This window comes from Athene cunicularia (assembly GCF_003259725.1).
Source record: "Athene cunicularia isolate RWA chromosome 5 unlocalized genomic scaffold, athCun1 chr5_part1, whole genome shotgun sequence".
In the NCBI taxonomy this organism is placed as follows: Eukaryota; Metazoa; Chordata; class Aves; order Strigiformes; family Strigidae; genus Athene; species Athene cunicularia.
Genome location: NW_020799101.1, coordinates 12,369,191 through 12,396,865, shown reverse-complemented (window position 1 = coordinate 12,396,865; position 27,675 = coordinate 12,369,191). Strand labels below are relative to the sequence as shown.

The following is a 27,675-nucleotide window of genomic DNA, read 5'->3' as shown; positions in this document are numbered from 1 at the left end:
GGTAGTGGTTTGCTGGAGTTAGGAACTTTTGTGGAAACAAACTTTTCACATTATACTGACTTTGACTCTGTAAAACAAACTTTGTGGATTATATAAAAGTCTAGGCTAACAGTCAATAATGATGAACTTGCCTTAGGATATTTTAATGCTGCTGTTGATACTCAGAGTCTAAATACAAATTAACTTATTTTAAAGGTCTCTGTCTTTTGCGGGGGGAGGTTTTTGTTTTGTTTTTCAGTTGTTTGGTTGGTTTTACTTCAAACTCTTCTTTTAAATTTCTGCTTTTTAGGTGCGTATCATGTTTGAGGTACAGGATCTGAAATATGCCACTTTAGCTACTGTGTCAAGGTGTGGCATGGTCTGGTTCAGTGAGGATGTTCTCAGTACAGACATGATATTCAATAACTTCCTGGCCAGATTAAGAAGTATTCCTCTGGATGAGGGTGAGGAGGAAGCTCAGCGGAGGCGAAAGGGCAAAGAAGATGAAGGAGAAGAAGCAGCATCCCCGATGTTGCAGGTATAACTCAGATGACATTATGGGATAATGTAGTAAGAACTCTTGTATCACAAGTAGTAGAATTTATGACAGCCTATCATAGAAAAGCTGACTTCCTCTTCACGTTTTTTTTCTTTTTTTTTTAAGAGTATTAAAATATGAAGCATTTCAAACCTTAAACAAAATTATTTCCTGTTGCCTGGCAATCAGATCATAAGCAAGTGCTTTGAGCAGTGTTTGTCTCCCCCAACAGATTCAGAGAGATGCTGCAACAATAATGCAGCCATATTTCACATCTAATGGCCTGGTAACTAAAGCTCTTGAACATGCTTTCAAGTTGGAGCATATTATGGATCTCACCCGCTTGCGCTGTCTTGGTTCTCTGTTCTCCATGTTGCATCAAGCTTGTCGCAACGTAGCCCAGTACAATGCCAATCATCCAGACTTCCCAATGCAGATAGATCAGCTGGAGCGTTACATCCAGGTAAATACAATATGCTGCGAAGTGGCTGCCGTGTTTGGCGTGGTCAGCATAGCAGCTAGATTTGATCTATCATTTATAAAGTTTTGTTCCATTACTCTAAAACCAATAGCTGCTTTTGCTGCTTCTTACAGAGGTACCTGGTCTATGCAATACTCTGGTCTCTTTCTGGAGACAGTCGTTTGAAAATGAGAGCAGAGCTGGGAGAATACATTAGGAGAATCACCACTGTGCCACTGCCGACTGCACCCAACATACCTATAATTGACTATGAGGTAAACCTTTCTTTTATTAGAAGTGTTGCTCTTCTGTGTTCTTAGAAGCTTGCTTTAGATTTTGGAGATGAAACTGGAAAATACTAGACCACCTTAAAACTTAGTTTCACAATTCAGCAAACAAACCACATGTTTAAACACATCAAATTTGAGGCTGCAAACTGTTCTGTCATTTAAAAAAAAATATTTTAACTACGGTTGAGCTATATTCCTGTTCTAAATTGTCTGATCATGTTTTTGTGCTCCTAGGTGTCCATTACAGGTGAATGGGTGCCATGGCAATCCAAGGTTCCTCAAATTGAAGTTGAAACACACAAAGTTGCAGCTCCTGATGTTGTAGTACCAACCCTAGATACAGTTCGCCATGAAGCACTGCTGTATACTTGGCTGGCAGAACACAAACCTCTAGTGCTGTGTGGCCCACCAGGTTCTGGAAAGACCATGACCCTCTTCAGTGCTCTCAGAGCTCTGCCTGACATGGAGGTACACAAGAGAGAGTGTGTGTGTGCATGCACATGTGCAAATTACAGAGTAATAACAAGTCTGATCTCCTTAGAGATTAAAGCAGTCTTGATTTAACATGGAAATTATTTGCTAGATGGAATTCAGTGATAGCTCCACCTCAGTCACTCATGTCTATACACAGCAAAAAATAAAAATTACGTTGAGCAGAATCTAAATTTATGTCTCAAGATCCTTAACCTAAAAGCTACTTCCCTTGCCACTTCAATCATATAGGAGCATTCCTCCATTTAGTATTTAAAAACCTGTGGTAATGTTTAAGAATAGCTCTCATCTTTCAGTGTATTTAGATAGAGTGACAGTTACAAGAAGCTGTGATGTTCTAAGTACAAAGTTGGACAGGGGCCGTTGCTGCATGGTGAATGGAGACCCTGCAGTGGGAAGCAGACAGTATACAGTCAGAATACAGGCAGTAACCTGAAATATAGATGGTATATGTACTTCTCCTGTGGAAAGCCAGACATATCTGTTTTCAGGACTCTTGATATGCTCTCTTTCAAGCCTTAGTATGTTTTAACTATTTATTTTCATGATTTTCTTTCAGGTGGTTGGACTAAACTTTTCTAGTGCTACCACTCCAGAACTGCTTTTGAAAACCTTTGATCACTACTGTGAGTACAGGCGTACACCTAATGGAGTGGTGCTGGCTCCTGTGCAGTTAGGAAAGTGGTTGGTGCTGTTCTGCGATGAAATCAACTTGCCAGATATGGATAAGTATGGCACACAGAGAGTCATATCCTTCATTAGACAGGTTTGTTTTCCTTTGCAATCAACTATATCAGAACAGTTATTTTAAGGGAGATACAATATTCCCCTGATTTTATTTTACTTTTTTTTTTTTCAGATGGTGGAACATGGAGGATTCTATCGTACATCAGACCAGACGTGGGTGAAACTGGAGAGAATTCAGTTTGTTGGTGCATGTAATCCACCCACTGATCCTGGAAGAAAACCTCTCTCACATAGGTAATATATCTACTGAACTCTATATAGCAACAGAATAGGGGTCAAAATTGTAACTGTGTAATCTGTTCTTAATACACTTGTTCAACTGTGCTGAAATCGTGTTCCTTGCTTTTGAACTAACTGCTAGTTGGTTCTTACCCTGACAGCCAGCCAGTGCTTACTGTTAAACTTCTTGAATAACTCATCTGAAATGCTGTGGATACTTCAGAATGCTTTTTTTGGTCACAGTCACTAAGGAGCAGTCAAACCAACTGTGGTTACTGCTGATAATTTTAAGTCAAGCAGTTATTTAATTTTGACAAAAGATAATGAAAATAGTAGAGACTGTAATTTGACTTTCTGGACTGTGTAATATGCTAATTTTTCAGATTTTTACGACATGTTCCTGTGGTCTATGTGGACTATCCTGGACCAGCTTCACTTACTCAGATATATGGAACGTTCAATCGTGCAATGCTAAGGCTGATTCCATCACTTCGCACATATGCAGAACCTCTCACTGCTGCTATGGTAGAATTCTACACAATGTCTCAGGTAACTTGTTAAATACAATCCTAAACTTTAATTAAAAGTCTCCCTTTTATGCTGAATAATTTAATGGCCATTATTTGTCTTTCATATGGATAATATGTGTACAAGAACTCAACTAATTACTTGATTTCTGGTGAAAGCCACTGAATTACACCGGCAAAGTTATATCTTGCAATGCCAAGGCTTGTAAAAAATAGGGTGTAACTTTAGGATGAAGTAACTGATTAAGTTTAAATTTTTAGGAGAGATTCACTCAAGACACACAGCCACACTACATCTATTCACCTCGTGAAATGACTCGATGGGTGAGAGGTATATTTGAAGCCTTAAGACCACTAGAAACCTTACCAGTTGAAGGCCTTATAAGGATTTGGGCTCATGAAGCCTTACGTCTCTTCCAAGACAGGTAAAATAAATATGACATGGGGAGGCAAAAAAAAAAAGGTTCAAAATTAATTTTCCTGACTCCTTGCCAACTTTCATTAGAAGACCAAACTGAAGTGTGCTTCATGTTAAATAGGTGAAAGTATTTCCCTTTGCTCTAAATTGACACTCTTGGGAGTAGTATCTGTGCAAAGCAGACACATACTTCAGTTGTAGCACTGCCATGTTGTGTGATGATATCCTCCTGTTACAGAGGATTTGTAGTCAGTGGCTTGTTTCTTTATCCAGACTTGTGGAAGATGAGGAGAGGCGCTGGACTGATGAGAACATTGATATGGTTGCTCTGAAACACTTCCCCAATATTGATAAAGAAAAAGCTATGAGCAGACCTATCTTATACAGCAACTGGCTGTCAAAGGTAAGTAAAAATTTAAAAAAAAAAAAAAAAAGTTTGGGAGCAACTGAGTGATGCAGCTCTTATGACTGTATTAGCATGATAATTGGTGCCCATGATTTTGTTAAACTGATCTCCAGGAAGTTCTTGCTATAATTATCTGAAGTGAACTCTACCACTAAGTTAATAGCTGTAATACCAGGGATGCTGTTTTAAGATTTACCACAGTACCTAAAGGCAGTATTAAATAATATTTCTCAAGAACAGTGTAACACTCCAAGAAAGTTGCTGACAGTTATTGGTTATAGAATCTCTTTTATAAGGCAGTGACCCTTGAACAATATTGATATTAGAAACTTTATGGCAGACTGTTTCTTGCAATCTGAAGTGATCCAGCTGGGCAATCTGTAGATTTTCTGCAGGGTCAAGGCGAAATTCCATCTAGCCTGCTACATATCTCTCTGACCAGTAACAAATAGCTAGGAAAGGCTGTTTAAAATAAACTGGGGGAATGAGGGAGGGGAGTAAGTTTGTCATAATTCCCAGTCTCTTTGGTGACTGGCAACACAGACCACTCAACCTATGGTAGCTTCAGTAAATACAGTGTTTAAACCCCATGCCTCTGTTTGTGGCACTCTAGGCTGTGGACATGTTCCTGTGCAAGTTAAATGAGTACAGCATTCTTAAGATTTTGTAGAGGATTGCTACTTTAAGTATTCTGATAGTGCTGCTTTCATCTACTCATAACTGATCCTTAAACAAAATTTCCTTAATCTTCAATTGCATATTGTATTGACTGGTTCTTTTAGGATTATATTCCAGTGGATCAGGAAGAATTAAGAGACTATGTGAAAGCTAGACTTAAAGTCTTTTATGAAGAAGAGCTTGATGTACCACTTGTTCTGTTCAATGAAGTCTTGGATCATGTGTTGAGAATTGACCGGTAAGTTGAGACTTCAGCTCATATAAATAGTATTTAGAGACTTTCTAAAACAGAGTAGCTGGAGTACAAAGTAAGAGTGGAGCATGATCCCATTGTTGTCCATGGAGAATATACTGCTGGCCTCTAGATAGCAGGATCCTATTTGGAAAGGTGTGTCAGTTTTGTTACTAATTGGAAGTTTAGGTGTTCAAGGAAAAGCTTCAGTAAGTTGTTAACACTTACCAAACATACTTGGTTATGTTCTTTTTCAGAATCTTCCGTCAGCCACAGGGCCACTTGCTGCTTATTGGAGTCAGTGGAGCAGGGAAAACAACCCTCTCAAGATTTGTTGCCTGGATGAATGGTTTGAGTGTCTACCAAATCAAGGTTGGCATGCTAATTTAACTTAAAAAAAAACTGTTAGTCAGAACTCACACTTCTTAAATATCAGCACCTAAAAAAAAAATCCCATTAAAAGCTAAATCAAAATGTTAATAACCAATGTTAAATCTTACTAGGTTCACAGAAAATATACAGGTGAAGATTTTGATGAAGACCTTAGAACAGTATTGAGACGTTCTGGCTGTAAAAATGAAAAAATAGCTTTCATAATGGATGAGTCGAATGTATTGGATTCTGGATTCCTGGAGAGAATGAACACTCTCCTAGCCAATGGCGAGGTAAGAAAATTTTAAGTAAATACTTACAAGCACCTTTTTACAACTACTAGCTACAACAAAACTTATCTTTTGAATTAGGTTCCTGGTCTCTTTGAAGGAGATGAATATGCCACCCTTATGACTCAGTGTAAAGAAGGAGCACAGAAAGAAGGTTTAATGTTAGACTCACATGAGGAACTCTACAAATGGTTCACCAGCCAAGTTATTCGCAATCTCCATGTTGTGTTCACTATGAATCCGTCTTCTGAGGGCTTGAAGGACAGGGCAGCTACCTCTCCTGCGCTCTTCAACAGGTAATTGCTGTATATTCCAACGCGTATTACCAGTACTGTTAAAACAGTACTTTTCTGGAGGTCTTTACAAATGCTTTGTGTTTCAGATGTGTCTTGAACTGGTTTGGAGACTGGTCGACTGAGGCATTGTACCAAGTTGGCAAAGAGTTCACAAGCAAAATGGATCTTGAGAAACCAAATTATATTGTGCCCGATTACATGCCAGTTGTTTATGATAAACTACCACAGCCACCATCGCACAGGGAAGCTATTGTTAATAGTTGTGTGTTTGTTCATCAGACTCTTCATCAGGTATGTTATTATTTCACTGAATAACTTACATTGATCTCCAGTCCACAGCATTATGCACCAGTTTCCGAAAAAGTGTGATTTTTGGCATCCAAATAGATGTAAAAACAATAGATGCACAATCTGCAACTTTTTCTTCCCTAAAGGCTAATGCTCGTCTGGCAAAACGAGGAGGCAGAACCATGGCAATCACACCACGCCACTATTTAGACTTCATCAACCATTATGCCAATTTGTTCAATGAGAAACGAAGTGAATTGGAGGAACAGCAAATGCATTTGAATGTTGGTCTTAGAAAAATCAAGGAAACAGTTGATCAGGTACATATCTTTAAAATTTGCCCTCTGTAAGGTTGGAGTGATTAAATAGATCTCCATGCTTAATATGAATTGCCTCTCCTATGATCTATCTCAGGTGGAAGAATTGCGGCGTGACCTAAGAATAAAGAGTCAGGAACTGGAAGTGAAGAATGCAGCAGCCAATGACAAGTTGAAAAAGATGGTGAAAGATCAGCAGGAAGCTGAGAAGAAGAAGGTAAAAATCTTGTTAAATCTCTGTGCATAGTAATTATTTCTATTTATAAAACAGCCTGCAGAGCAAGTACTGGAAGAAATTCAACTTCTGAAAAGAAGTATTTTGTCTGTGAAATTTCCTTCTAGGTCATGAGCCAGGAGATTCAGGAACAGCTGCACAAGCAACAGGAGGTCATTGCAGATAAGCAGATGAGTGTGAAAGAAGATCTTGACAAGGTGGAGCCTGCTGTCATTGAAGCTCAGAATGGTATGTTCGCACTTGAAGAGATCACACTATGGGTTTGAAGCCGATGGGAATGTGTTTTGGTGTGGTCTGAGCCTAACAAAGGGGTAGGCTTTTAGCATGGAGCTGAACAGTGTTGAAGAAATTCCTAGTCTTTGAGCTGTGATTGTTGTGCTGTTTGTAGTACTGATCTGATACTTGATGCTCCTCTTACAGCTTGTGGCTTTGTTTCTGTCAGAACAGCTCCAGTTATTTATTCAGTCTATATATTCATAAAGAAATCTCATAAGCAGGAAGACCACTGATGTGTTATTGCTGCACAGACAGCATACAATCAAGCTGTCCATTTGCTAACTGGATAGAGGAATCGCTGCTTTAAGTGAATCATTTTTAGGGAGTAGAACAAGTTGCCTGTGGCCACTTGGCAAGCTGACATTCACAGTTTATCTTGCAATACAGTAGTTTGAATGTACAGTGGTTTACTCCACTAGTATCTGCTTCTCTGATAACCTCAAATTCCTTTTGAGAATTTTGAAGCATTTTTACAAATCCAAAGTACTTTAATGGACTTTGCTAACTGTTTGTTTTCTTTGTAATCAACATTCATCATCTTTCTGGCACTGGTTAGCTGTGAAGTCCATAAAGAAACAGCACCTGGTGGAGGTCCGTTCTATGGCTAATCCACCTGCAGCAGTTAAGCTAGCACTGGAGTCCATCTGCCTACTGCTAGGTGAAAGTACAACTGACTGGAAACAGATACGTTCCATCATCATGAGAGAGAACTTCATTCCAACCATTGTTAACTTCTCTGCTGAGGAAATCAGGTAAAGTGCAAGTGTGAGTTAGTTATGTGAATTAACTGTTCACAAAGATATGAAAGGTCTTAACTGGACTTTTCTCTGTGTAATTGCTTTGGTAGCACTTGACTTCTGAGACTAATTTACTCCTGTACATAGTGAATGTGCAGGTGGTACAGGAAGCAGACTACTGAAGCAAAGGTGCATTGTGCAAGCTGGGAAAAAACAGCTTCTGTTGAATAACTTCAGGGCACGGTTTCAAAGCAGCGTGTTGCTGTCCAAACCTACGTTAGTAGTTGAAAGTAGTTTTGCATCAGTAGCAGACCAGCTTACTGAGGGATTTATCCAGGCTGACCTCCTAGCTAGGTCTGAATCTGGGTGGAAGATAAACTAGACACCCCTGAATTCCCTTACAACTCCAAATTTTTTCAGATCAGAGTTAAGCAATTTGGGAGTGACTCATCTCAAAATATTGTTCAATATCACCCATAAGCTGTAATTTCTTATATAGTATCTTGAACTAATTAAAGCAACCCAGCTACCACTCAGGAAAACTGCTGGGAAATGTTCATGTCAGTTGTGGAAGGCAGGCCACGTAAAGGGATACTGAAAATCTGTGTGCTGACATGCATTGTACTCATGCTACCTCTAAAAACTTTTCCCTTGCAGTGATGCCATCCGGGAGAAGATGAAGAAAAACTACCTGTCAAATCCAAGTTACAACTATGAAATTGTAAACAGAGCATCACTGGCCTGTGGACCTATGGTGAAATGGGCCATTGCACAGGTAAAGTCAGTACTGTGGGGAAGCAAAACTCAAGATGGAAAGAGTGAGCCTGAAGGCATATAGCAGTGTCTAAAGGATCTGAATTTGCTTCTATTCAGCTAAATATTGCAAGCTGGTTTACTTCAGAGAAACTGTTAGATGGTTCAGATGAATGCTTACAGGCTCTGTAGTATTGTGCCAGAGAACTAACGGCCAGCTTTTGCACCAAGAAACTTTAGGTTTACGGTAAACTATAGTGGATCCTTTCTGTATGTAGTGTCATTCTACAAGACAGGAAGTTCTCAACTGGAAAATGCAATGTGACCCTCTTAATAGAAACTGAGTAAGTTTTGACGCAGAGTGGGGCACACTCACAGGCAGCTCTGTCAAGGTCTTTTAGGCAGACATCTAAATACTTGGCTAGTTTCCTAAAGGAATAGGCTTTTGGGAAGATAACTGCTGACTGAGATATCCAAGAATGGTTTTTGCCTGTTGGTGGTCAATACATCAGAATGCTTTGATTGTTAAAACTGCCTGCCGTGAATGGCATGATATGGAGAGGCAGTATTTAGCTTGAATTTTGCCAATAGGCCCTAACCTAATTGTTCTCTGTCTTAGCTGTACTCAATTCTTCACTAAGAAAGGCAGATAGCACAGTACTGGCACGGACACCGTCGAGCGTTTATACAAGATGCTGCTGTACACTAATCAATGTGGTCTCAACCCTTCAGATGACTTTCTGTAAATCTACAGAGCAATAAAACGATCTTGCAAAAAGCAATTATTTACATGTCTACTTGGTTTTAAACTAGAGTCTTAAATTTCTGTTAAGTAGCTATTCTTAGCTGATCACAATTACCTAAGCTTGAAAAGAAGCAGTTGATAGAATATACCTGAATGCTGTGGCTCTTGTTAAGATGTGTCATTTTAGAAAGTATAAAGGGCCTGTTTACTCTTTACAGCTGAACTATGCTGATATGTTGAAAAGAGTGGAACCTCTACGCAATGAACTGCAGAAACTGGAGGATGATGCCAAAGACAACCAACAGAAAGCAAATGAAGTGGAGCAGATGATTCGTGATCTTGAGGCCAGTATTGCCCGTTACAAAGAAGAATATGCAGTGCTGATTTCGGAGGCCCAGGCTATTAAGGCAGACTTGGCTGCAGTAGAAGCAAAAGTAAGACTTTTGTGTATCCGTATTCTTTAATCTTTGACAGTTGGAAATTGAAGCATTCTTCAAACTTGTGAGCAGACTTGGTTGCTTCTCCTGTGCAGTGCATTTTTGCTGTCTGTTTCATCTCTGAATGGCACAAAGCTTCTTAAGCTACTGAAACCTGGCTGGAATTAGAAGTATCAACTCATGTTTCTAGTTGAATAACAAGACGGTTCACGTAAGGCTTAAAATAAGTAGAAGGCCTTTGGAAATGGGCATGGATGTAGTGTGACTGTAATGTCTAAATTGAACTTCTTCGGGGGAGTGCAGCAGGGGAAGAGTTTATCTATGTACTTGATTTACTCATTAGCATGTCACACTACTATGCTAATATTTAGTATTTTTAAGTTCGTCAAGATAAGTTTAAGACAACATAATTAACACTGAAGAAACACAAGTTTAATTTTGTTTCAAGCTTTTAAATTTAACTTGGGCCTTGAGTCAATATTTAAGTGTCCCAACAGACTTGTAATACGGTAATAATCATCTAAAGAGTCTACTTCACTACTTATGTCTAGGTAAACCGTAGCACAGCTCTTCTGAAGAGTCTTTCTGCTGAACGTGAAAGATGGGAGAAGACAAGTGAGACTTTCAAGAACCAGATGTCCACTATTGCAGGAGACTGCTTACTTTCAGGAGCTTTTATTGCCTATGCTGGCTACTTTGATCAGCAGATGCGTCAGAATCTTTTCACTACGTGGTCTCACCATTTGCAGCAAGCAAATATCCAGGTAAAGATACAGTCATGATAAGTTAACCATAAATCAATTTACTGCAACTATTAAAAAAGCTTTAAAATTGCTAAGAAGAGAATGGAGCTATGGGAAAAGAATACCTTGTAGAGCTGCATTTACTCAAAATGTCTTCACCAGCTAGTTGGAGGATCCCTAGTGAAATTCTAACCATATGTACTTTTTGCAGTTCCGTACAGACATTGCAAGGACAGAGTACCTTTCCAACGCAGATGAGCGGCTTCGCTGGCAAGCAAGTTCTCTGCCTGCAGACGATCTGTGCACTGAGAATGCCATCATGCTCAAGCGGTTTAATAGGTATTTCATTCTAAGATGTAGAGTTCTAAAACAACATTCTCACAGCAGTCAGGGTTTTGCACCTATCAGAGAGTCACAGTAACTCTTAAAGCACTGTTTCAGTGTTGTGAGAGCTTCTAATGTTTATAAAAGCTCAGCAGTCTGTGAACGTAAGAACTCTTCATTCATCTTTACTTGCCTTTTTTGTTATGTTAAGCTGTTAAAATAAGTTGGCTTGAACTGAAGCTATTTTATTGCTTGTTCTAGTTCAGCTTCAAAAGGTCGTTGATCAGGCCAACTTACTCCTTCAATATACAACCTTTTTGAGTTGACAGTAATAATGCAACCTACATTCACAGAACTGCTTAGAGGCTGGCTGCAGTCAAAACCCAAATAATGAAAGTGTTCTGTTACTCACTTAGGTATCCACTGATCATCGATCCCTCTGGGCAAGCTACTGAGTTTATCATGAATGAATATAAAGACCGTAAGATAACTCGTACTAGTTTCTTAGATGACGCTTTCAGGAAGAACTTGGAAAGTGCCTTGAGATTTGGTAACCCACTTCTAGTCCAGGTTAGTTGCATGAATGTGTAGAAACTGTAAAATTCTTGAATTCTGCCCTGGAAAAGTTGTTCTATTAGTAAGGTACAAATAACTATTTTCAAAACATAATTTAACAGGTAAGCTAGTACTGAGTGACATGTGGGTTGATAGTCCTGATAAAATTATGATTAGTTAGATATACAATCAAAATAAGGTATTTCCTTTTTCCACCATTTCAAGATCAAATGCTTTTATTTTGAAATTATCTTTCTTTATTTCCACTTCATAAAATGACTTGCAGCCTGTCTGTTCCTTTGTTTGCGTATGTTATCTCTAGTCATAGATAATAGCACCTAATATGTCTAGTTATCTAGAATTACATCTACTCTGAGTAGCAGGAAGAAGTTTCAGTAATACAAATAGGCAACTGTAGGTATAGTTGACTTTCACTTGAGATGGATATATTTTTCATTTCTTAGTATGGAAGTGGGAAAACAAAGGATTAGCTCACAGATGAGATAAGTAACTGTTGCTTGTGCTGCTTAAAATAGGGCTTATTATGCATTAAAACTAACACAATTACAACCATTAATAATATCTTACTCTTCTTCTGAGATTTTATATGGTAATAGCCTAAACTCAGTGCTTGTGTAATTCAACTACAAGTCTAAAGTGGAAATACCTTCTGAACATGATCCGTATTCCAAATCAACTGCAAATTGATTGCTTACCAGAGTTTTAAGCCACAACTAGATCAGGATTTTTAGCTTGAGATACTTGCAAGCAACAGAATATCTTAACACATCTCTGGTTCTAGGATGTGGAGAGCTATGATCCAGTTCTGAATCCTGTTCTGAATCGTGAAGTCCGGAGAACTGGAGGCAGAGTTCTGATTACTCTGGGAGACCAAGATATTGATTTGTCACCATCCTTTGTTATCTTCCTCTCCACCAGAGATCCAACAGTAAGTAAAATAAAAGGCTGTCCTCTTTGTAGAAATGGTATGTCAAAAAGCTGAGAAAGTTTTTCGTTTTTCCTGTGATAGGTTGAATTCCCACCAGACCTCTGCTCTCGTGTTACATTTGTGAACTTTACAGTAACTCGCAGCAGCTTACAGAGCCAGTGTTTGAATGAAGTCCTGAAAGCTGAAAGACCAGATGTTGATGAGAAACGCTCTGACCTCCTCAAGCTTCAGGGTATGCTTACCAAAATGACAGTAATGTTATCCTGTTCTAAAAGAACATAGTGGGTTTGCTCTAACTGTAGTAATACACAGTGAAATAGCTTTATAGATGTTACTCTTGCTTTTTCAGGATGTCCAATGGCAAAGTGTCTACACAATTCATATATTTCTTAAAAACTTAGTCATCCATACAACATGTAATCTAATTTTTCTTCTAATTAAGGTGAATTCCAGCTGCGCTTGCGTCAGTTAGAAAAATCCCTACTACAAGCACTTAATGAAGTGAAGGGACGTATCCTAGATGACGATACCATCATTACTACTCTTGAGAACCTCAAGAAGGAAGCAGCAGAGGTGACCAGAAAAGTGGAAGAGACTGATATTGTCATGCAAGAAGTGGAGACTGTTTCTCAGCAGTACTTGCCTCTTTCTACAGCATGCAGCAGTATCTACTTTACTATGGAGTCACTGAAACAGGTAGGATGAGTTTACCCTGCCAGAAGCTTCATGTTGTTTACTGTTCAAAGCTAAAAAGGCACTGCCTAATTCTGGCCCTGACTGCTGTATTGCAATTTGGTAGGCATAAGCCATTGACTATGGAACAGCAGGACTCAAGAAAAAAAACAAACTCTTGTGTTTCAGATACATTTCCTGTACCAATACTCTCTCCAGTTTTTCTTGGACATCTATCACAACGTCTTGTATGAGAACCCAAATCTGAAGGGAATTACAGACCATACTCAGCGTCTCTCAATCATCACAAAGGATCTCTTTCAGGTTCTGTTTTTCAATTAGTAAATGTAATTATTTAATCATTTTTGAAGGATTAGAGTTCAAGGCCTCATACACTGCTAACTTCACTGTTTTGTTGGTTAGGTGGCTTTCAATAGAGTGGCACGTGGCATGCTGCATCAAGATCATATAACATTTGCTATGTTGTTGGCCCGGATTAAACTGAAAGGCACTATTGGGTAAACATTTGTTTTTCTTACTTCACTTTAGTTGCAAAAGGGAGGGCTGTCTTGAAGGCACCTAGCTAAACTTATTTTCCCTTGACATTAGGGAGCCTACGTATGATGCAGAATTCCAGCACTTCTTGAGAGGAAAAGAGATTGTACTAAACACTGCATCTCTCCCCAAAATCAATGGTTTGACTGTAGAGCAAACAGAAGCAATGATGAGGTTGAGCTGCCTTCCTGCATTTAAGGACCTTGTTTCAAAAGTTCAAGCTGATGAGGTAGGTGTTGGCTGGGATTTGTTTCTGCACTAAACTTTTTAGCTGTCTGCTTTAAGAGCTTGATGCCTACAAGTAAGCTCTCCTTGTATGAAAAGAGAAGCCTTACAGATTAACAAGTTGTAGTTGTTGTGGAAATCTATGTTCCTACTTCATTTGTAATCCAGCTATGAAACTTGAGTTGTAAATACCAGCATTGTTCATCATTCAGCCTTGGAAGCAGATTCACCATTCATCTAACTTTGCAGTCAGGTTTGGTTCCTGTGGTAGCAGAAAGGGTGGTACTATGTGTGTCACTATTGTGTGATAACTGTGCCATGGAGGGGAGCATCCCTAGCCATGCATAACATCAATATGCTGGGCTCCTGGACATTACTGTTTGGAATAAATTGGGATTTATTAAGTGTTCAGCTCAGCTACTGAACACTTTGCTCTTTCTTATGGCCTGAATGTTCTAAGAATACATCTGTGTCCTGGCTGTGAAGCTGTATGTTCCAACATACGTCCATATCTTAAATAGTACCCATTTTGTTGCCCTGCCTAGTTTTTATATTGAAAGTTGCATTCTTTTTGTTATGTATAATTTTCCTCAAACTCTTGAACCTGGGGTAAAATAATGTATAGCTTGGGCTGGGACTTTGTAGAGACCTGTAGAATCAGAGATTCTGGAGGCAGTGCAGAATTAGGGGATATCAGTGAAGTGATTGGACACGTCTAAAGAAAGCATAATAAACAAAACATAATTGGAGTTTTACATTTGGATTTTTGTTTTTAAAAAAAGAATTACAGAACTTGGAGAAATTAGTTGAAGAAAAATGAGTCAACAACTTACTAAATGTGCTGGTCAAATTGCAGTCTTGAACAGTGAAACATGCAAACCCTTTACATATGAAATACTCAAACCAAACAAATCTTGGTGCCTTGAAAAAGGCCAAACTTATGTTGAGTGTTGAACAATATTTTAGGCTAAGTTTAATGTTTGACTTAGTTTCGTTAATATAATAGTGCTCCTGTCTTATTTCTCAAGACTTACTTGTAGATGAAAGCTCAAATGCTTCATCTGGTACTCAATCTAAATTTTTATTCTAAAGATAGATTATATGATCTGAACATCAAATGGGAAAAATCTTTTGAACTTCTGTATTTCATTGTTTAAAAATACTAATAAGTAGCTAAATGTTTAAAGATCTGTTTGCAAATCCAAGGCTAGTAGAACTTAAGCTGTACTAAGTTCAACCCTACCCTAGCAATCTGTTTCCTACTGAAAGTTGGTATGTAGCTGAACATTTCTGCAGTACATTAAATTCTAGATTTTAAGGCTGAGATTGAACATCTCTATTGTACCATGAGCAGGACCTGCACCTTGTAGCAGATTTTTGATGCTATGAAGCTTCATTTCAAGTTTCTTGCATTTTCTTTCAATATAGCAATTCTGTATCTGGCTGGATAGCAGTTCACCAGAGCAGACTGTACCATACCTTTGGACAGAAGAAAAACCTGCAAGTAAGTTAAGTTGCACTATTGTCCACACCAATACTACTGTACTAATTTAAGTAGAATTACTATGATTTTAAAGCAATTCTGAAGTAGTACCTTAATTTGGACCTTAATGCCTGGGAAAATCATAAAGCTGGGATTGTGGAAGAACCTCAAGCCTAGTTGTTTTGGTTTGGTTTGTTTTCTTTTTTAAAAAAAAAAAAAAAACAAAAAACGCCCACATTTTGTAAGCAATAGTTACACTTGGACTCCTCACACTCTTTCCCTACTCCAGCGTGGGGTCCCTGCCACAGGAGACAGTTCTCAGTGAACTGCCCCAGCGTGGGTCCCTTTCCTGGGGTGCAGCTCTTCAGGAACAGGCTGCTCCAGCATGGGTCCCCCGTGGGGTCACAAGCCCTGCCAGCAAACCTGCTCCAGCGTGGCTTCCCACGGGGTCACAGCCTCCTTCGGGCACATCCACCTGATCCCGTGTGGGGTCCTCCCCGGGCTGCAGGTGGAGATCTGCCCCACCGTGAACCTCCACGGGCTGCAGGGCACAGCTGCCTCACCATGGGCCGCACCGTGGGCTGCAGGGGAATCTCTGCTCCGGCCCCTGGAGCACCTCCTGCTCCTCCTTCTGCACCAACCTTGGTGTCTATGAGTTGTGTGTCTCGCTCGTCTCTCCAGCTGCAATTGTAGAGTTGTTTTTTCCTCTTTGTTAAATGTTATCCTAGAGGTGCCACCACTGTGGCTGATGGGCTCAGCCTTGGCCACTGGCAGGTCTGTGTGGAGCTTTATCGGACATGGGGGAAGCTTTTTGCAGCCTCTCACAGAAGCCACCCCTGTAGGCCCCCCCCACCAAAACCTTGCCATGTAAATCCAATACAAACAGTTTGGATTAACCGTAATTGCAAATCTTAAGGCAGCTTAGTATTCAAAAAATGCTCCAAGAGACAGATTTTCACAACAGGGCTGGTCTAACAGAATGTCTCTTGCTGCAGTTGTACCTAAGCTTAATTATTGCTGCATTAGTTGTTAGTGCTAATTCGTTAAGAGTTGGAATTTAAGGGTAAATCTTGTCCTTCAGTTCCTCCCCTGGCTGAAAGGTAACATTAGGAAGTGTTCACTGTCTGTGATCATGCAGGGCGCATTCCTGTAAGTGGCTTTCTAAATTAAGGATTCTAGGATTGTATTTACTAGCTGCTGTAAAGCTGCTTGACCATTAATTGAAACAACTCTAGGTTATCTATCCTATCCATGCTAGACAAGCATATAATAACTTCAAAGTCTAGCAGAACAGCAGATTATTGAATGAGTGAGAAGATGCGAAGAGTTCTGTTGTCCCTGGAAGTTAAAGTCACTTCATGGCAATACTTCTAATCCATAGATTTTGTAAACCAGTAGCATTTCAGTAGAATCCAAAAGCATGTTGTCAAGGTAGGCTTTTAAAGAGCTAGCAATTGAGAAGGTGATTAAATTGACACAGAAGACAAACCAGCTGAAAATGGCGAGTTTCTTTGGACTGTCAAAGTGAAGACAGAATATAAGTATTCTATTAAAATGTTGCAACAGATCTTGATGTTTAACTTCCTAAATATCTAGTCTTCAGAGCAAGATGGGAAAAATTGAATGGAGAATTGAAGAGAGGAAGGTGTTGAGGTTGGTTTTCTTAACCTGTCCATCTAATCCTGTCTCCTTTTTCCAGCTCCTATCGGACAGGCCATTCATCGCTTGCTTCTGATCCAGGCATTCCGTCCAGATCGTCTGTTGGCAATGGCACATACCTTTGTTTCAACAAATCTTGGAGAGTCTTTCATGTCCATTATGGAGCAGCCTTTAGATTTGACACACATCGTAGATACAGAGGTAACCCACTTGGTTTTGAAAGGCTAAAATCCTGAGGTAATGCTTAGTTCCTTGCATTAGTTCCATAGTGAATAAAGCTATTCACTAGAAGGTTTATTCTACTTACCTTCTCCCCATTGTATGAGGAGTGGATTGTTTTCTTATTTGTTAATGTAAAACTTAAGAGTAGCGTAATGTCTTTAGCTGACCAGAGAGAATAAAGGCTGAGTTTACTGCATTCTCATATTCACATAATGACTGATTCATGTCCTTTTAAACTCGGGCAACAGGTGAAACCTAATACCCCTGTGCTGATGTGTTCAGTGCCTGGTTACGATGCCAGTGGTCATGTTGAAGACCTTGCAGCTGAGCAGAATACACAGATTACTTCTATTGCTATCGGTAAGAACATACCTTATTTCATCATCTAGGCATAAATTAAATAGCAGTAAGAGCTTTAGCAACCTTTCTGTTTTTTAGGTTCTGCTGAAGGGTTTAACCAAGCAGATAAAGCAATAAACACAGCAGTGAAATCTGGAAGGTAAGGTTTATCTCCTTTTTAGCTAGAATACTGCTTAGTAAAAAGGCAAACAGGGGGGAAAGGGGCAAGTAATCTGTTGGCTAAATAGATAAAACTTTAAAAAAAAAAAAGGGACTATCTTCTGAACTGAAATTTGTAATAACGTAAGCACAGCTGTTCATAACTTCTATTTGATTTAAATATTTTCAAGAGAAGTAGATTGTATCTCCAAAACAGGAAGTTATCCCATTTACAGTACACAGTAACTGTTTCTATGTAGAAGATAGGTTTAAAAGAGGGAGGAAAATCTTTTAGCATTGATACCATATAAGCTGTACAATAAAACACACTTGTTCTGTTTCAAAATTTTACAGATGGGTAATGCTGAAGAACGTTCACCTGGCTCCTGGCTGGCTCATGCAACTAGAAAAGAAGCTACATTCCCTACAACCCCATGCTTGCTTCAGACTCTTCCTTACCATGGAGATTAATCCAAAGGTAACATTGATTTGAAATTTGATTATCTGATAGAGTAACTGGCTTGCAGAGCCAAGAGTGCTACCCAGGGAAGGTTTTCTCATGACTGCCTTTCTAAGAAAAAGGAGAATACATGCCTGTGGGGATAGTTACTAGCTTTGGTTTCTGATAACTTAATAGTAGCTGAAAACTTGATACCATTCCTTTTGCTGCTTCCCCCACCCTCCAAAAGAAAGGCAGGGCTTCACTGTGTGTGCTTGCAATGAAATTTTGAAGTTAATGCAAACTGTGATTAGAGGTTTTGTGAAGGCTAAAGGATCTGGACTTGAATTTATTGCTCTTTTCTAGGTGCCAGTGAATTTATTACGTGCCGGCCGAATCTTTGTGTTTGAACCTCCTCCTGGTGTAAAAGCAAACATGCTGAGGACTTTCAGTAGCATTCCAGTTTCTAGAATGTGCAAGGTAAGGCTCCAGCTTGTGTAGATGAAAGAAAGTGGAAGAATGTGTTCATTAAAATCTTACCTTAGATGATAAAAACTCAGCTTCTAAGGTGTACGTAGAATTTATTTTTTTTTCCTCACAGAAGTAAAGTAGTTGCTTCTTCTGTTGGTAGAATTTATTCAGTTTTGGTAGCAATCTAGCAATAAATCTGATATTTTCTAGCCTTTTAGCAGGCTTTGATTTTTATTAGGTCACTTGAGTAGTACCAGTTTTATTTACACTTTTTTCTCTCTCCTTCCTAGTCTCCAAATGAGCGTGCTCGTTTGTATTTCCTCCTTGCCTGGTTCCATGCCATTATCCAAGAGCGCTTGCGCTATGCTCCATTGGGTTGGTCCAAGAAGTACGAATTTGGAGAATCTGATCTGAGATCTGCCTGTGACACAGTAGATACATGGTTGGATGATACAGCGAAGGCAAGTAGTATTGTGTACTTAGGTATAGGTGACATAGATTACTTAAGATCTTCAGGAAAAGAATCTGTTCTGGAAACATTTAGTAAGTTATAAGAGTAAGCACAAAAAAACATGATCCCAATTTAACTTAGTTCTTGAATTTGTTTCCCCAATCAAAGGAGATGTGAAAAGGATTTTTTCCTGCTAATTACATTGCATTTTACTTACAGGGTCGTCAGAACATTTCACCTGATAAAATCCCCTGGTCTGCATTAAAGACACTGATGGCGCAGTCTATATATGGAGGTCGTATCGACAATGAATTTGATCAGCGTTTGTTAAACACTTTCTTGGAACGTCTGTTCACTACTTTAAGTTTTGATAGTGAATTCAAACTGGCTTGCAAAGTTGATGGACACAAAGATATTCAGATGCCAGATGGAATCAGGTATAATTTTTTCCTTATCCTGATCTCTGTACAAATTACCTTTTTTTAAATTGAAAACCAAAACAAAATCCAACCAAAAAACCTCACACCTAACCTGTATCTCTGTGCTGGAATTTAGTTGTGTGAACATTTGCCTCAGGCAAAGAATTACCTTGCTGTTCTAATGGAGGAAGCCTTCTAATGAATATTAAAACTCTGACTTGCAGACGTGAAGAATTTGTCCAGTGGGTTGAGATGCTGCCAGATACACAAACACCATCGTGGCTGGGCCTGCCAAATAATGCAGAGAAGGTTCTTCTCACCACACAAGGTAAAACCAGAACTTTAACAATGTCTTGCATAGACTACCAGGCCACCATTTTAACTAAAAAGCAGTATATAAATCCTGCTGAAGAGTTTAGCTTTCCCCTCCTTCAACATAGTTGGTCCAACTTCTGGAAGGTAAGACACTCGAGTAGTCCGAAACCTGACCAGAAGCTTGTGAATTAAAAAAAATAGTTACATATAGCCTTCCAGATGTCAAGCTCCCATCTTGACTCTGGAAAGCTTTATTGTCAGCTCTGGAGCCACCTACAGCTAGATAATTCCGAACCTTAGGTCTAGACTGAGGAAAAAGAAAAGTCCCAGTTCCTGAATGTAGTAGGATGTTTTCATCTTGATGCCACTGCTTCTCTGACTAACAGCATATCTTCTGTTTTAGGCATAGACATGATCAGTAAAATGCTGAAAATGCAGATGCTAGAGGATGAGGATGATCTAGCTTATGCAGAAACTGAGAAGAAGACAAGAACTGATTGTTCATCAGATGGTCGCCCAGCCTGGATGAGAACACTGCATACCACAGCCTCTAACTGGCTTCACCTTATCCCACAAACTCTAAACCATCTGAAGCGGACTGTGGAAAACATTAAGGTGAGAAATAAGGTTTATCTAATGCGGGCATAGGAAGTGCACAAGTTCTGGTGTACTGGAACAAGTGCATTGTGGTGAGTAAGTACCGATGAGACTGTTGGGGGATCAGTGGAACCTGTATTGATGCTGATTCTGACTGCTGTAGCTATGTAATGCCCCACTGGGTTTCTTAAAATGCTCTTGAACGTTGGTTTACATCTTTGGGGGATTATTTGAAGAAATGCAATGGCAAACTGTCTATCAAGGGTACCACTTCTGACTTCTCTGTGATCACGTAGCAAGAAACAAGTGCTCCCTGTTGTATCTCAACTGACTGCTACTTATAATCTTGCTTTTACAGGCAGTGCACATTAATTACTGCTAAAATTTAGTGATGGTCAGTGAGGGGAGCTAGGGCAGCAGCTTCTGCTAACTGGGAACAGAAATTGCAAGGGCTGGAGGAAGCTTTTGAGGTCTGGACAGTAGTACCCTAAGCTGTAACTTGGGAATAAACTACTCCAGTTGAACGTGCCCATGATTGCCTAACTGCTTCTAAAGGCTTACTCTGGAATAGTAGCTGAGAACATTTTGTTGCTGATTAAAAGAAATCCAAAGTTAACTGGAAAGAGTTGCAGCAGGTAGCCTGAATTAATTGTTCAACCTAAGACTTCTACTTTCTTGCCTCTCCAAGGGCTGTAAAACAGTCTCTGCAGTCACTTCCTGCACCATAAACTGCATCTTCATGTTTAGTGCTTTTAGTCACAGTGTCACTGGTCAGTCCATCCAGGATTCTGGGGTTGCTTTTTGTAGCAGTTTTCCAGCAAGAACGTTGATCTGCAACTTATTTTCAATGTTTTGACAATCAGGATCCTTTGTTCCGATTCTTTGAGAGAGAGGTGAAAATGGGAGCTAAGCTGCTTCAGGATGTTCGTCAGGACCTTGCAGATGTGGTTCAAGTGTGTGAAGGGAAGAAGAAACAAACTAACTATTTGCGTACACTTATAAATGAACTGGTGAAAGGTATGGTAATATAAATGAACATCTCCCAGTGGTCTCTTTGCCTCTTGTACTCTTAAGTTAGAGACTGTTATGGCTCAGGAGCTTAAAAAAATTGCAGGAAGATTGGAATTGACATAATTACCATTTGACATGAGGAATACTGTTGAGCATAAAATTCCAACTGGTTTGGGGTTTCATGTTGAGATAGGTAATATTAGGCTCTTTTGTACAGTTCATATCAGCAGTTTAATTTCAAAGCTAAAATATTACTAAATTCAGTCTCTGAATTGTAACAGAATGAAGTTATTTATACCACTGAGTAATATTGCTCCTATAAAATTTCCTAGAAAATACTCAAGTTCTCTAAACCTCTGTTTCAAGATTGTACATGAATGTGGAATTTTCACAGACATTCTGCTTTTAGTAATACATAAAGATCTGTTGTCTGCTTTGAACAAAAGCATTTCCTGAAATGCAGATACTTGACCTCTTCAGTTTTTTTGTAAAGAACTCAAGTCTTCACAAAAACTTTAAAGATGAGTTGCTGCATTTTATAGCTGTGTGTAACTGAGGCTGCTGTTGATGGGGTTTTGTAACTGGATGGTATTTTAAATAAATACTAGACCCGGGGGCCGTTTGCTTTGTAATCTTTGAAAGTGCTTTTGCTTACTGAAGAGCCTTTTAAGATAGAGGCTGATATCCTGGTCCAAGTTTTAAATGGCTATTGGGAGAAAAAGTAAATGTCAAAATAAATAGTCTGTAACTTCAATTTGTATGCAAACAAAACTTATTCTAATGATGGTTTTTCATAGGTATTTTGCCTCGTAGCTGGTCTCATTACACGGTGCCAGCTGGTATGACTGTCATTCAGTGGGTGTCCGACTTCAGCGAGCGCATTAAACAGCTGCAGAATATATCCCAGGCAGCTGCTTCTGGTGGGGCAAAGGAACTAAAGGTATCTTGTGCTGACATGTTCTAGAGGTTATTGGTGGAGCTGTGTAACTACGTCATAGAGCCTTCACATCAAGGCTTCTTCCTCAGTTCCTCTGGCAAAACAACTTCAGTCAGTGTTCACTGAAATGTGCTTGTAAATATTGTTGAGTATCTCCTGATGTCAGAATGGTGAGGCTTTGCAGGCTAACTTCATACAGATGACAGGGAAACTTAACATTTTAGCCTTAGAGCAAGAAGTAGTTTAGCAGTTACACAGTGCTCCACTAGCAGCAGGAAAATTATAATGTAAAAAGATTGCTGAGGTAATTTTTATGATAATTAATACTGTAACTGATTATTTTTTTTAATTATTTCTGCCCCCCCCCAGAACATCCACGTGTGCCTTGGTGGGCTATTTGTACCAGAGGCTTATATTACTGCTACAAGACAATATGTTGCCCAAGCAAACAGTTGGTCCCTTGAAGAACTTTGTCTTGAGGTCAATGTTACAACTACACAGAATGCAGTCCTGGATGCCTGCAGTTTTGGAGTTACAGGTAAACTTGTTGGAAAGAAGGGGTTCTGGCTCTAAAATACTTTCAGAAGCTTCTGGTATTAAATGGGCTATATCAAATGAAGAAGATCGGAAGATCGTATCATTGCAAAAGTTAATACACACTTTATGAAGTTGTTTAAAGATTAGTTTGATATCAGTTAGTAGGGAAGTACTTACAGTGCTTGTAAATCTCAAGACTCTGGTCAGTGTATATTTAAATAGTATTGGATAGCGTACCTGCTGCAACCTCTTTATTTTGCAGTGTGAAATGCTTACCTCTTACTTAGTGGACTTAAAACAGCCCTTAAATGATACATAGGGAGACACTCTTAGTCTGGATGTATGAAAGCTCTTAGAACTCTAAAGTGTGTTTCAATTTGCAGGCCTGAAGCTTCAGGGAGCTACATGCAGTAACAACAAGCTGTCACTTTCGAATGCTATTTCAACTGTACTGCCTATAACACAGCTTCGCTGGATCAAGCAAACAAATGCTGATAAAAAAGCAAATGTTGTAAGTATTGATAAAAATAATTTTTAAAAGAACTCTCATAACTGCATATACCTATCAGCTTTTCTCCTGAAGCTTTATTTTTCTATTGGACACCACAAATTAAATTGTTCTTTTCTAATAGTGGCAGTTGGTACCTAAATTCTGGGCTAGCAGCAAACAGACCTAGTGTTGACTAGGTTTTTCTTTTGTAGTTAGTTAAGGAGAGGCATCCAAAAATACTCATGCTGTTCAGGCCTAAACTTCTTATACCTATAACAAAGGCTGTGTTTTAGATGAATTTATTCAGCCTGGGTTTTTTTCTCATAGTTTGAATATTGAGTCATCTGAGACTAAATTCCAATCTCATAAATACCATGTAGTATTACAGAAACTTCTTACACTCTTCAGCTGCCTTACATAACTCTTCTGTATCATGTTTTTTTCCCAGGTTACTTTACCAGTTTATCTGAACTTCACTCGTGCTGATCTGATTTTCACGGTTGACTTCGAAATAGCTACCAAGGAAGACCCCCGTAGCTTCTATGAACGTGGTGTTGCAGTTCTGTGCACTGAGTGAAAAGATTGCTTTGACTATAATGCTGTAGTAGTTGTCAGTCTTCTATGTAGTAATACCTGTACTTTTGTAATCTGGTTAGATTGTCAGATGGATTTGTGTTAAGTTGACTAAAAAGAAAGAGGGCAGTGCATTGGAAAGCTGATAGGCTGGATTTGTTCAAAGGAGAAAAGTGAATGAGATTTTTAGATGGTAAGTGGTAGATGTGGTATTTGATGGATCGTGTTACATGAAATAAAATCTGTAGCAAGACTGTAGACTCTTATTTCTGGAAATATAATTCTTATGGTGATACTTTTTTTGTCTGGAAAAACTGTACCTATGATCTCATCAGAGGATAACAAGTAGTGAGTTGGTATTCAAGCGTATTGCCCTTCACACAGCTCCTTCAGCAGCTGGCTCAGCTAACCTCGAGCAGCAGGGACCTTGGAAGGTAAGGCTTCAGTGCAGTGAGACACGAAGCCTGACTTTATCTGCTATGACATCTGATGCCATTGCATGAATTATTTGCAGTGCACTGCTTCTTGCTTGAAGTAACCTGTGTTTACACAGCTGCTGAGATGCATTCAGAAGCTGGAGTATTCTAAACAAGACCTTCTTGTCCTATTGACCACAGGCCTTCCTCTTTCTTAAGCTGCTTTTATGGTGAAATAAGCCTCCAGTTTCATGTCTTGTTAAGCCCAGGAGGACAGCATTAAATGCTGAAACAGGGAGTTACAGCATTATTTCAGACACTCACTTGTTACCATATTAGGGGAGCTAAGAGTTCCTGCTAATTGCTTGGGTTGCTGTAATGGTTTGGGTATTTGCTTGCTTTCTCTGACCCTAAATAATCCGTTGGTTAAGCATTTCTACTCTTCTGATCCTCCGCTCAGAACAACTGTCCTCTCTCAGTGACTAATGTCAAATGCAGAATACAGGTGCACAGCTTTTCAATCTCAAAATAGAAATCCAAGGAGTTCCTTCCAGCAATTTCTCCTGTGAAAGCCATAATTTTCTAAACCTGAATCAACAGTAGTATTTTTTTCCGTGATAGGTGGTTCTACAGCACAGGCCTGTGCTGGGAGCAACAACTGTTATCTGAGCCTGACTCACATACTTGTTTCAGCTGATGCCTGATAGTTGCCAAAATACAGAATTCTTGCTGTCTACCCTCTCCATAGTGTTTTGTGTAGTTAATTGCTGTAGGCTGAACTGTCCTGGCTAATTTTATTAACCTTACAAAGAATGAACCCCAGTCCAGTGCATTATGTAATCTTTAGCTGCTGCTCGTACTCATATCCATGGGAACTACATGCATCATCCAAATCAGTTTTAACCATAACATAATGTCCTTGTTCTGCTTCAGCTTCTATGAGTTGCTTTCTTTTCCATCACCACAGTATTAGTATCTGGAATTCATACTGTCCCTCCCTCCAGGCTCATTTCAGATACATTCTGCAGTGAGGAAGCACACCTCCTCCTAGCTGTGTTGACTTAAGTAAGTAGAAGCTGTAGCTGTTAGCAGCCTGACTGCACATGTGCCTTTCTTCCAGCCACTACTTGTGCACAGCTCAGCACTTGGGCTGTGGTACCAGATTACAGCTTCTGTAAAAGTCTGCAGTTCTACCTATTAGCAAGTACTAATGATGAGATAAAGATTTGAGTCTCAAATATATTCAGCTCTTTACTTCTGCTTTAGGCCTGAATTAACAAAAGGTGCATTTTCAGTTCAGACTGTAATCCACAGGTGGGTTTTCATACTAAATATGCAGACTTTAAATGTCTCAGTATATACTGTCCCATGTGGCTCACCTTTCAACTTATTTTTTCTTCTGACCCTGTATTTTTTTTTCCCTAGTGGATTATTTATTTTGGTATGCTGTGTTAAACAACTGCTTTAAGTGAAAGCCTCATTAGATTAGTTTGAATGTCAGTAGTAAGTTTTAGTTATCCTCAGATGAGGTGGTTGAAGACTAAGACTATGCAGCAGACAGTTACAACTTAGAAGGGTACGACCTCCCTGACACAGGGCTGAAGGGCTTGGCTTCATCATGATGAAGCTTTTCATGAGTTAGTTCTAGAGAGATCTGTGACCTAGTTGGAGTACACACAAATCCATCGCTACAAGGGTTTGGGGTTTTTCTGCAATTCAGTGTTCACTGACAGCCTTTTTTCCACTGGGGCAAGTCAGAAGGCAAGCACAGTATCTTGTGTCTTAGGGGAGCCTCAATTTTATTGTTCTAACGAGTTTACTTCCAAAGTGATTAAAAACCATCTCCAGAGCTCCAAATTGAGGATAAGAATGAAAGCAAAGTTGCTTTAATAAAATAAATATGTAGCTGTTAGTAGAAGGATCCAAGGCTACAAGTTAAATAGTATTTTGAGTGGCTTTCAGTTAACTGCAAATTAAAAATCTCTGCCGGTCATACAGAATTAATGCTTTCACAAGTAGTTGGTACCAACCTATTTTAAGCCATCATACTTTTATAGATAGTAGTTCCCCTTCCATGTAAATGGACTACCCATACTCTAAAGGTGATAAAAGAAATTACCATAGATAAGAGGGAAATCAGATACAGTTTTTGCTGGCTAACTGGCCTCCCATCTGTGTGCACTACCTGTGCAGCTCCCAAGTGATTGTTCTCAGTTAGGAAGAAGAGTGCTCTCAGTTGCTGTGTTCAACTTCACATCATAAACTACAAATTGGCAGGTACACCAAAACTGTATACCTAAAACATTGTTCAAAATAGGAACAGAAATGTTAATGGCACAAATCAACTTCTCCCTGTTTGAAGGAGGGGGGGGAAAAAAAAAAAAAGCTAGATTGCCTTTAGTTGCAGTCAGTTCAACAATACAATTCCGTTATTTGTAGACACACCTGTTAAGGTCCATTCACCATACACCTCACTCCTGTCGGACAGGAGGTCAGACATATGAAGAGCCAAACACAGATGAAGTAGATGTGAGGTGAGCTGTAGCTATTGAAAGCTACTAGCAACCACGCAGTCCTTCCTTCCTTCCCAACAGACCCCTGTAATACTTTTTTGAAGTTACTGTGAAACTGAGCAGGTGCCTCCAGGTGCTAGGTACAGGAGTCAGACTGGTGCTTCGAGAGGCCCCAGGCACAAAGCTGTGGAAATACCTTGGCTAGTTTTCATTTAAAACTGCCACAGAAGCTTGTTTAGTTGATTCTATCTTAAGGTGGATCTCAAAGCTCACAGTACACAGTGCAGCTGCACCTGTAACAGGCTTGAGCTAGTTTGTTAAAGCTTGTTCAGTTCAGATACCATCTGCAAAAGAAATCTCTACAAGGTTCATTCTTCAGAACAGTTTGTCCAATGATCTGTTCATACCTCAGATTAAGTTGCACGGAATTTCTTTCTTAGTTTTTCAGTAGCCCCTTCTGGAATGGGAAGCCCTTGTTTTCTTTTAAATAGGGGCTGTTTGGCCATTGTGCCACCACAATCAGCTGCTAGTATGGGCTGTGGAACACTGTCACCTGGGCTTGCAAGGAAAACTGCAGAGGCTGAAGGGTTAATACTCATAGGTAAGGAATGATCAGGTGTCAGCCACACTTCTGCAGTTCTAGGCAGTTCAGATGATTGCAACAGGCTTCTCTGAAAATCCTTCTCTTGGCTAGGAAGTTCCAGGGGTGCTTCACAGTCACTTACTGTCTGAATTTCACTGACTTCTGTTTCTGGGCAGAGCCAGTCTGGAGGTTTGGGAAAGGACTCTTCATCTTCTGAAGTATCAGCATTCTCCAAAGCCATTGTTCTTGGGGAACCGTTTGCCCATGGCGCAACTTTTATACTATTCAATGAGTTCAAGCTACAGT

At 39.5% G+C, this 27,675-nt stretch overlaps 1 protein-coding gene across 1 annotated transcript in view; it reads left to right on the top strand.

The window, feature by feature from the left end:
* The window catches only part of DYNC1H1 (dynein cytoplasmic 1 heavy chain 1), a 42,023-nt gene extending 17,913 nt beyond the window's left edge, over positions 1–24,110 (top strand). Inside the window, exons 34-77 of the mRNA XM_026850127.1 lie at positions 290–517; positions 750–980; positions 1,112–1,252; positions 1,502–1,735; positions 2,319–2,525; positions 2,619–2,740; positions 3,109–3,274; positions 3,514–3,677; positions 3,944–4,073; positions 4,859–4,992; positions 5,244–5,358; positions 5,490–5,651; positions 5,730–5,944; positions 6,031–6,235; positions 6,379–6,552; positions 6,647–6,766; positions 6,892–7,012; positions 7,617–7,812; positions 8,455–8,572; positions 9,514–9,729; positions 10,284–10,496; positions 10,687–10,814; positions 11,216–11,369; positions 12,157–12,303; positions 12,385–12,535; positions 12,746–12,999; positions 13,165–13,299; positions 13,399–13,493; positions 13,585–13,759; positions 15,184–15,259; positions 16,938–17,098; positions 17,368–17,479; positions 17,558–17,618; positions 17,972–18,095; positions 18,423–18,536; positions 18,818–18,988; positions 19,198–19,415; positions 19,622–19,725; positions 20,116–20,327; positions 21,173–21,326; positions 22,118–22,260; positions 22,627–22,795; positions 23,178–23,305; positions 23,733–24,110. Of these exons, the coding sequence (XP_026705928.1) occupies positions 290–517; positions 750–980; positions 1,112–1,252; positions 1,502–1,735; positions 2,319–2,525; positions 2,619–2,740; positions 3,109–3,274; positions 3,514–3,677; positions 3,944–4,073; positions 4,859–4,992; positions 5,244–5,358; positions 5,490–5,651; positions 5,730–5,944; positions 6,031–6,235; positions 6,379–6,552; positions 6,647–6,766; positions 6,892–7,012; positions 7,617–7,812; positions 8,455–8,572; positions 9,514–9,729; positions 10,284–10,496; positions 10,687–10,814; positions 11,216–11,369; positions 12,157–12,303; positions 12,385–12,535; positions 12,746–12,999; positions 13,165–13,299; positions 13,399–13,493; positions 13,585–13,759; positions 15,184–15,259; positions 16,938–17,098; positions 17,368–17,479; positions 17,558–17,618; positions 17,972–18,095; positions 18,423–18,536; positions 18,818–18,988; positions 19,198–19,415; positions 19,622–19,725; positions 20,116–20,327; positions 21,173–21,326; positions 22,118–22,260; positions 22,627–22,795; positions 23,178–23,305; positions 23,733–23,861 (6,927 nt within the window). The 3' untranslated portion in view covers positions 23,862–24,110. The remainder of the gene's footprint in view (positions 1–289; positions 518–749; positions 981–1,111; positions 1,253–1,501; positions 1,736–2,318; positions 2,526–2,618; positions 2,741–3,108; positions 3,275–3,513; positions 3,678–3,943; positions 4,074–4,858; positions 4,993–5,243; positions 5,359–5,489; positions 5,652–5,729; positions 5,945–6,030; positions 6,236–6,378; positions 6,553–6,646; positions 6,767–6,891; positions 7,013–7,616; positions 7,813–8,454; positions 8,573–9,513; positions 9,730–10,283; positions 10,497–10,686; positions 10,815–11,215; positions 11,370–12,156; positions 12,304–12,384; positions 12,536–12,745; positions 13,000–13,164; positions 13,300–13,398; positions 13,494–13,584; positions 13,760–15,183; positions 15,260–16,937; positions 17,099–17,367; positions 17,480–17,557; positions 17,619–17,971; positions 18,096–18,422; positions 18,537–18,817; positions 18,989–19,197; positions 19,416–19,621; positions 19,726–20,115; positions 20,328–21,172; positions 21,327–22,117; positions 22,261–22,626; positions 22,796–23,177; positions 23,306–23,732) is intronic.
* The last annotated feature ends 3,565 nt before the right edge of the window (positions 24,111–27,675 follow it).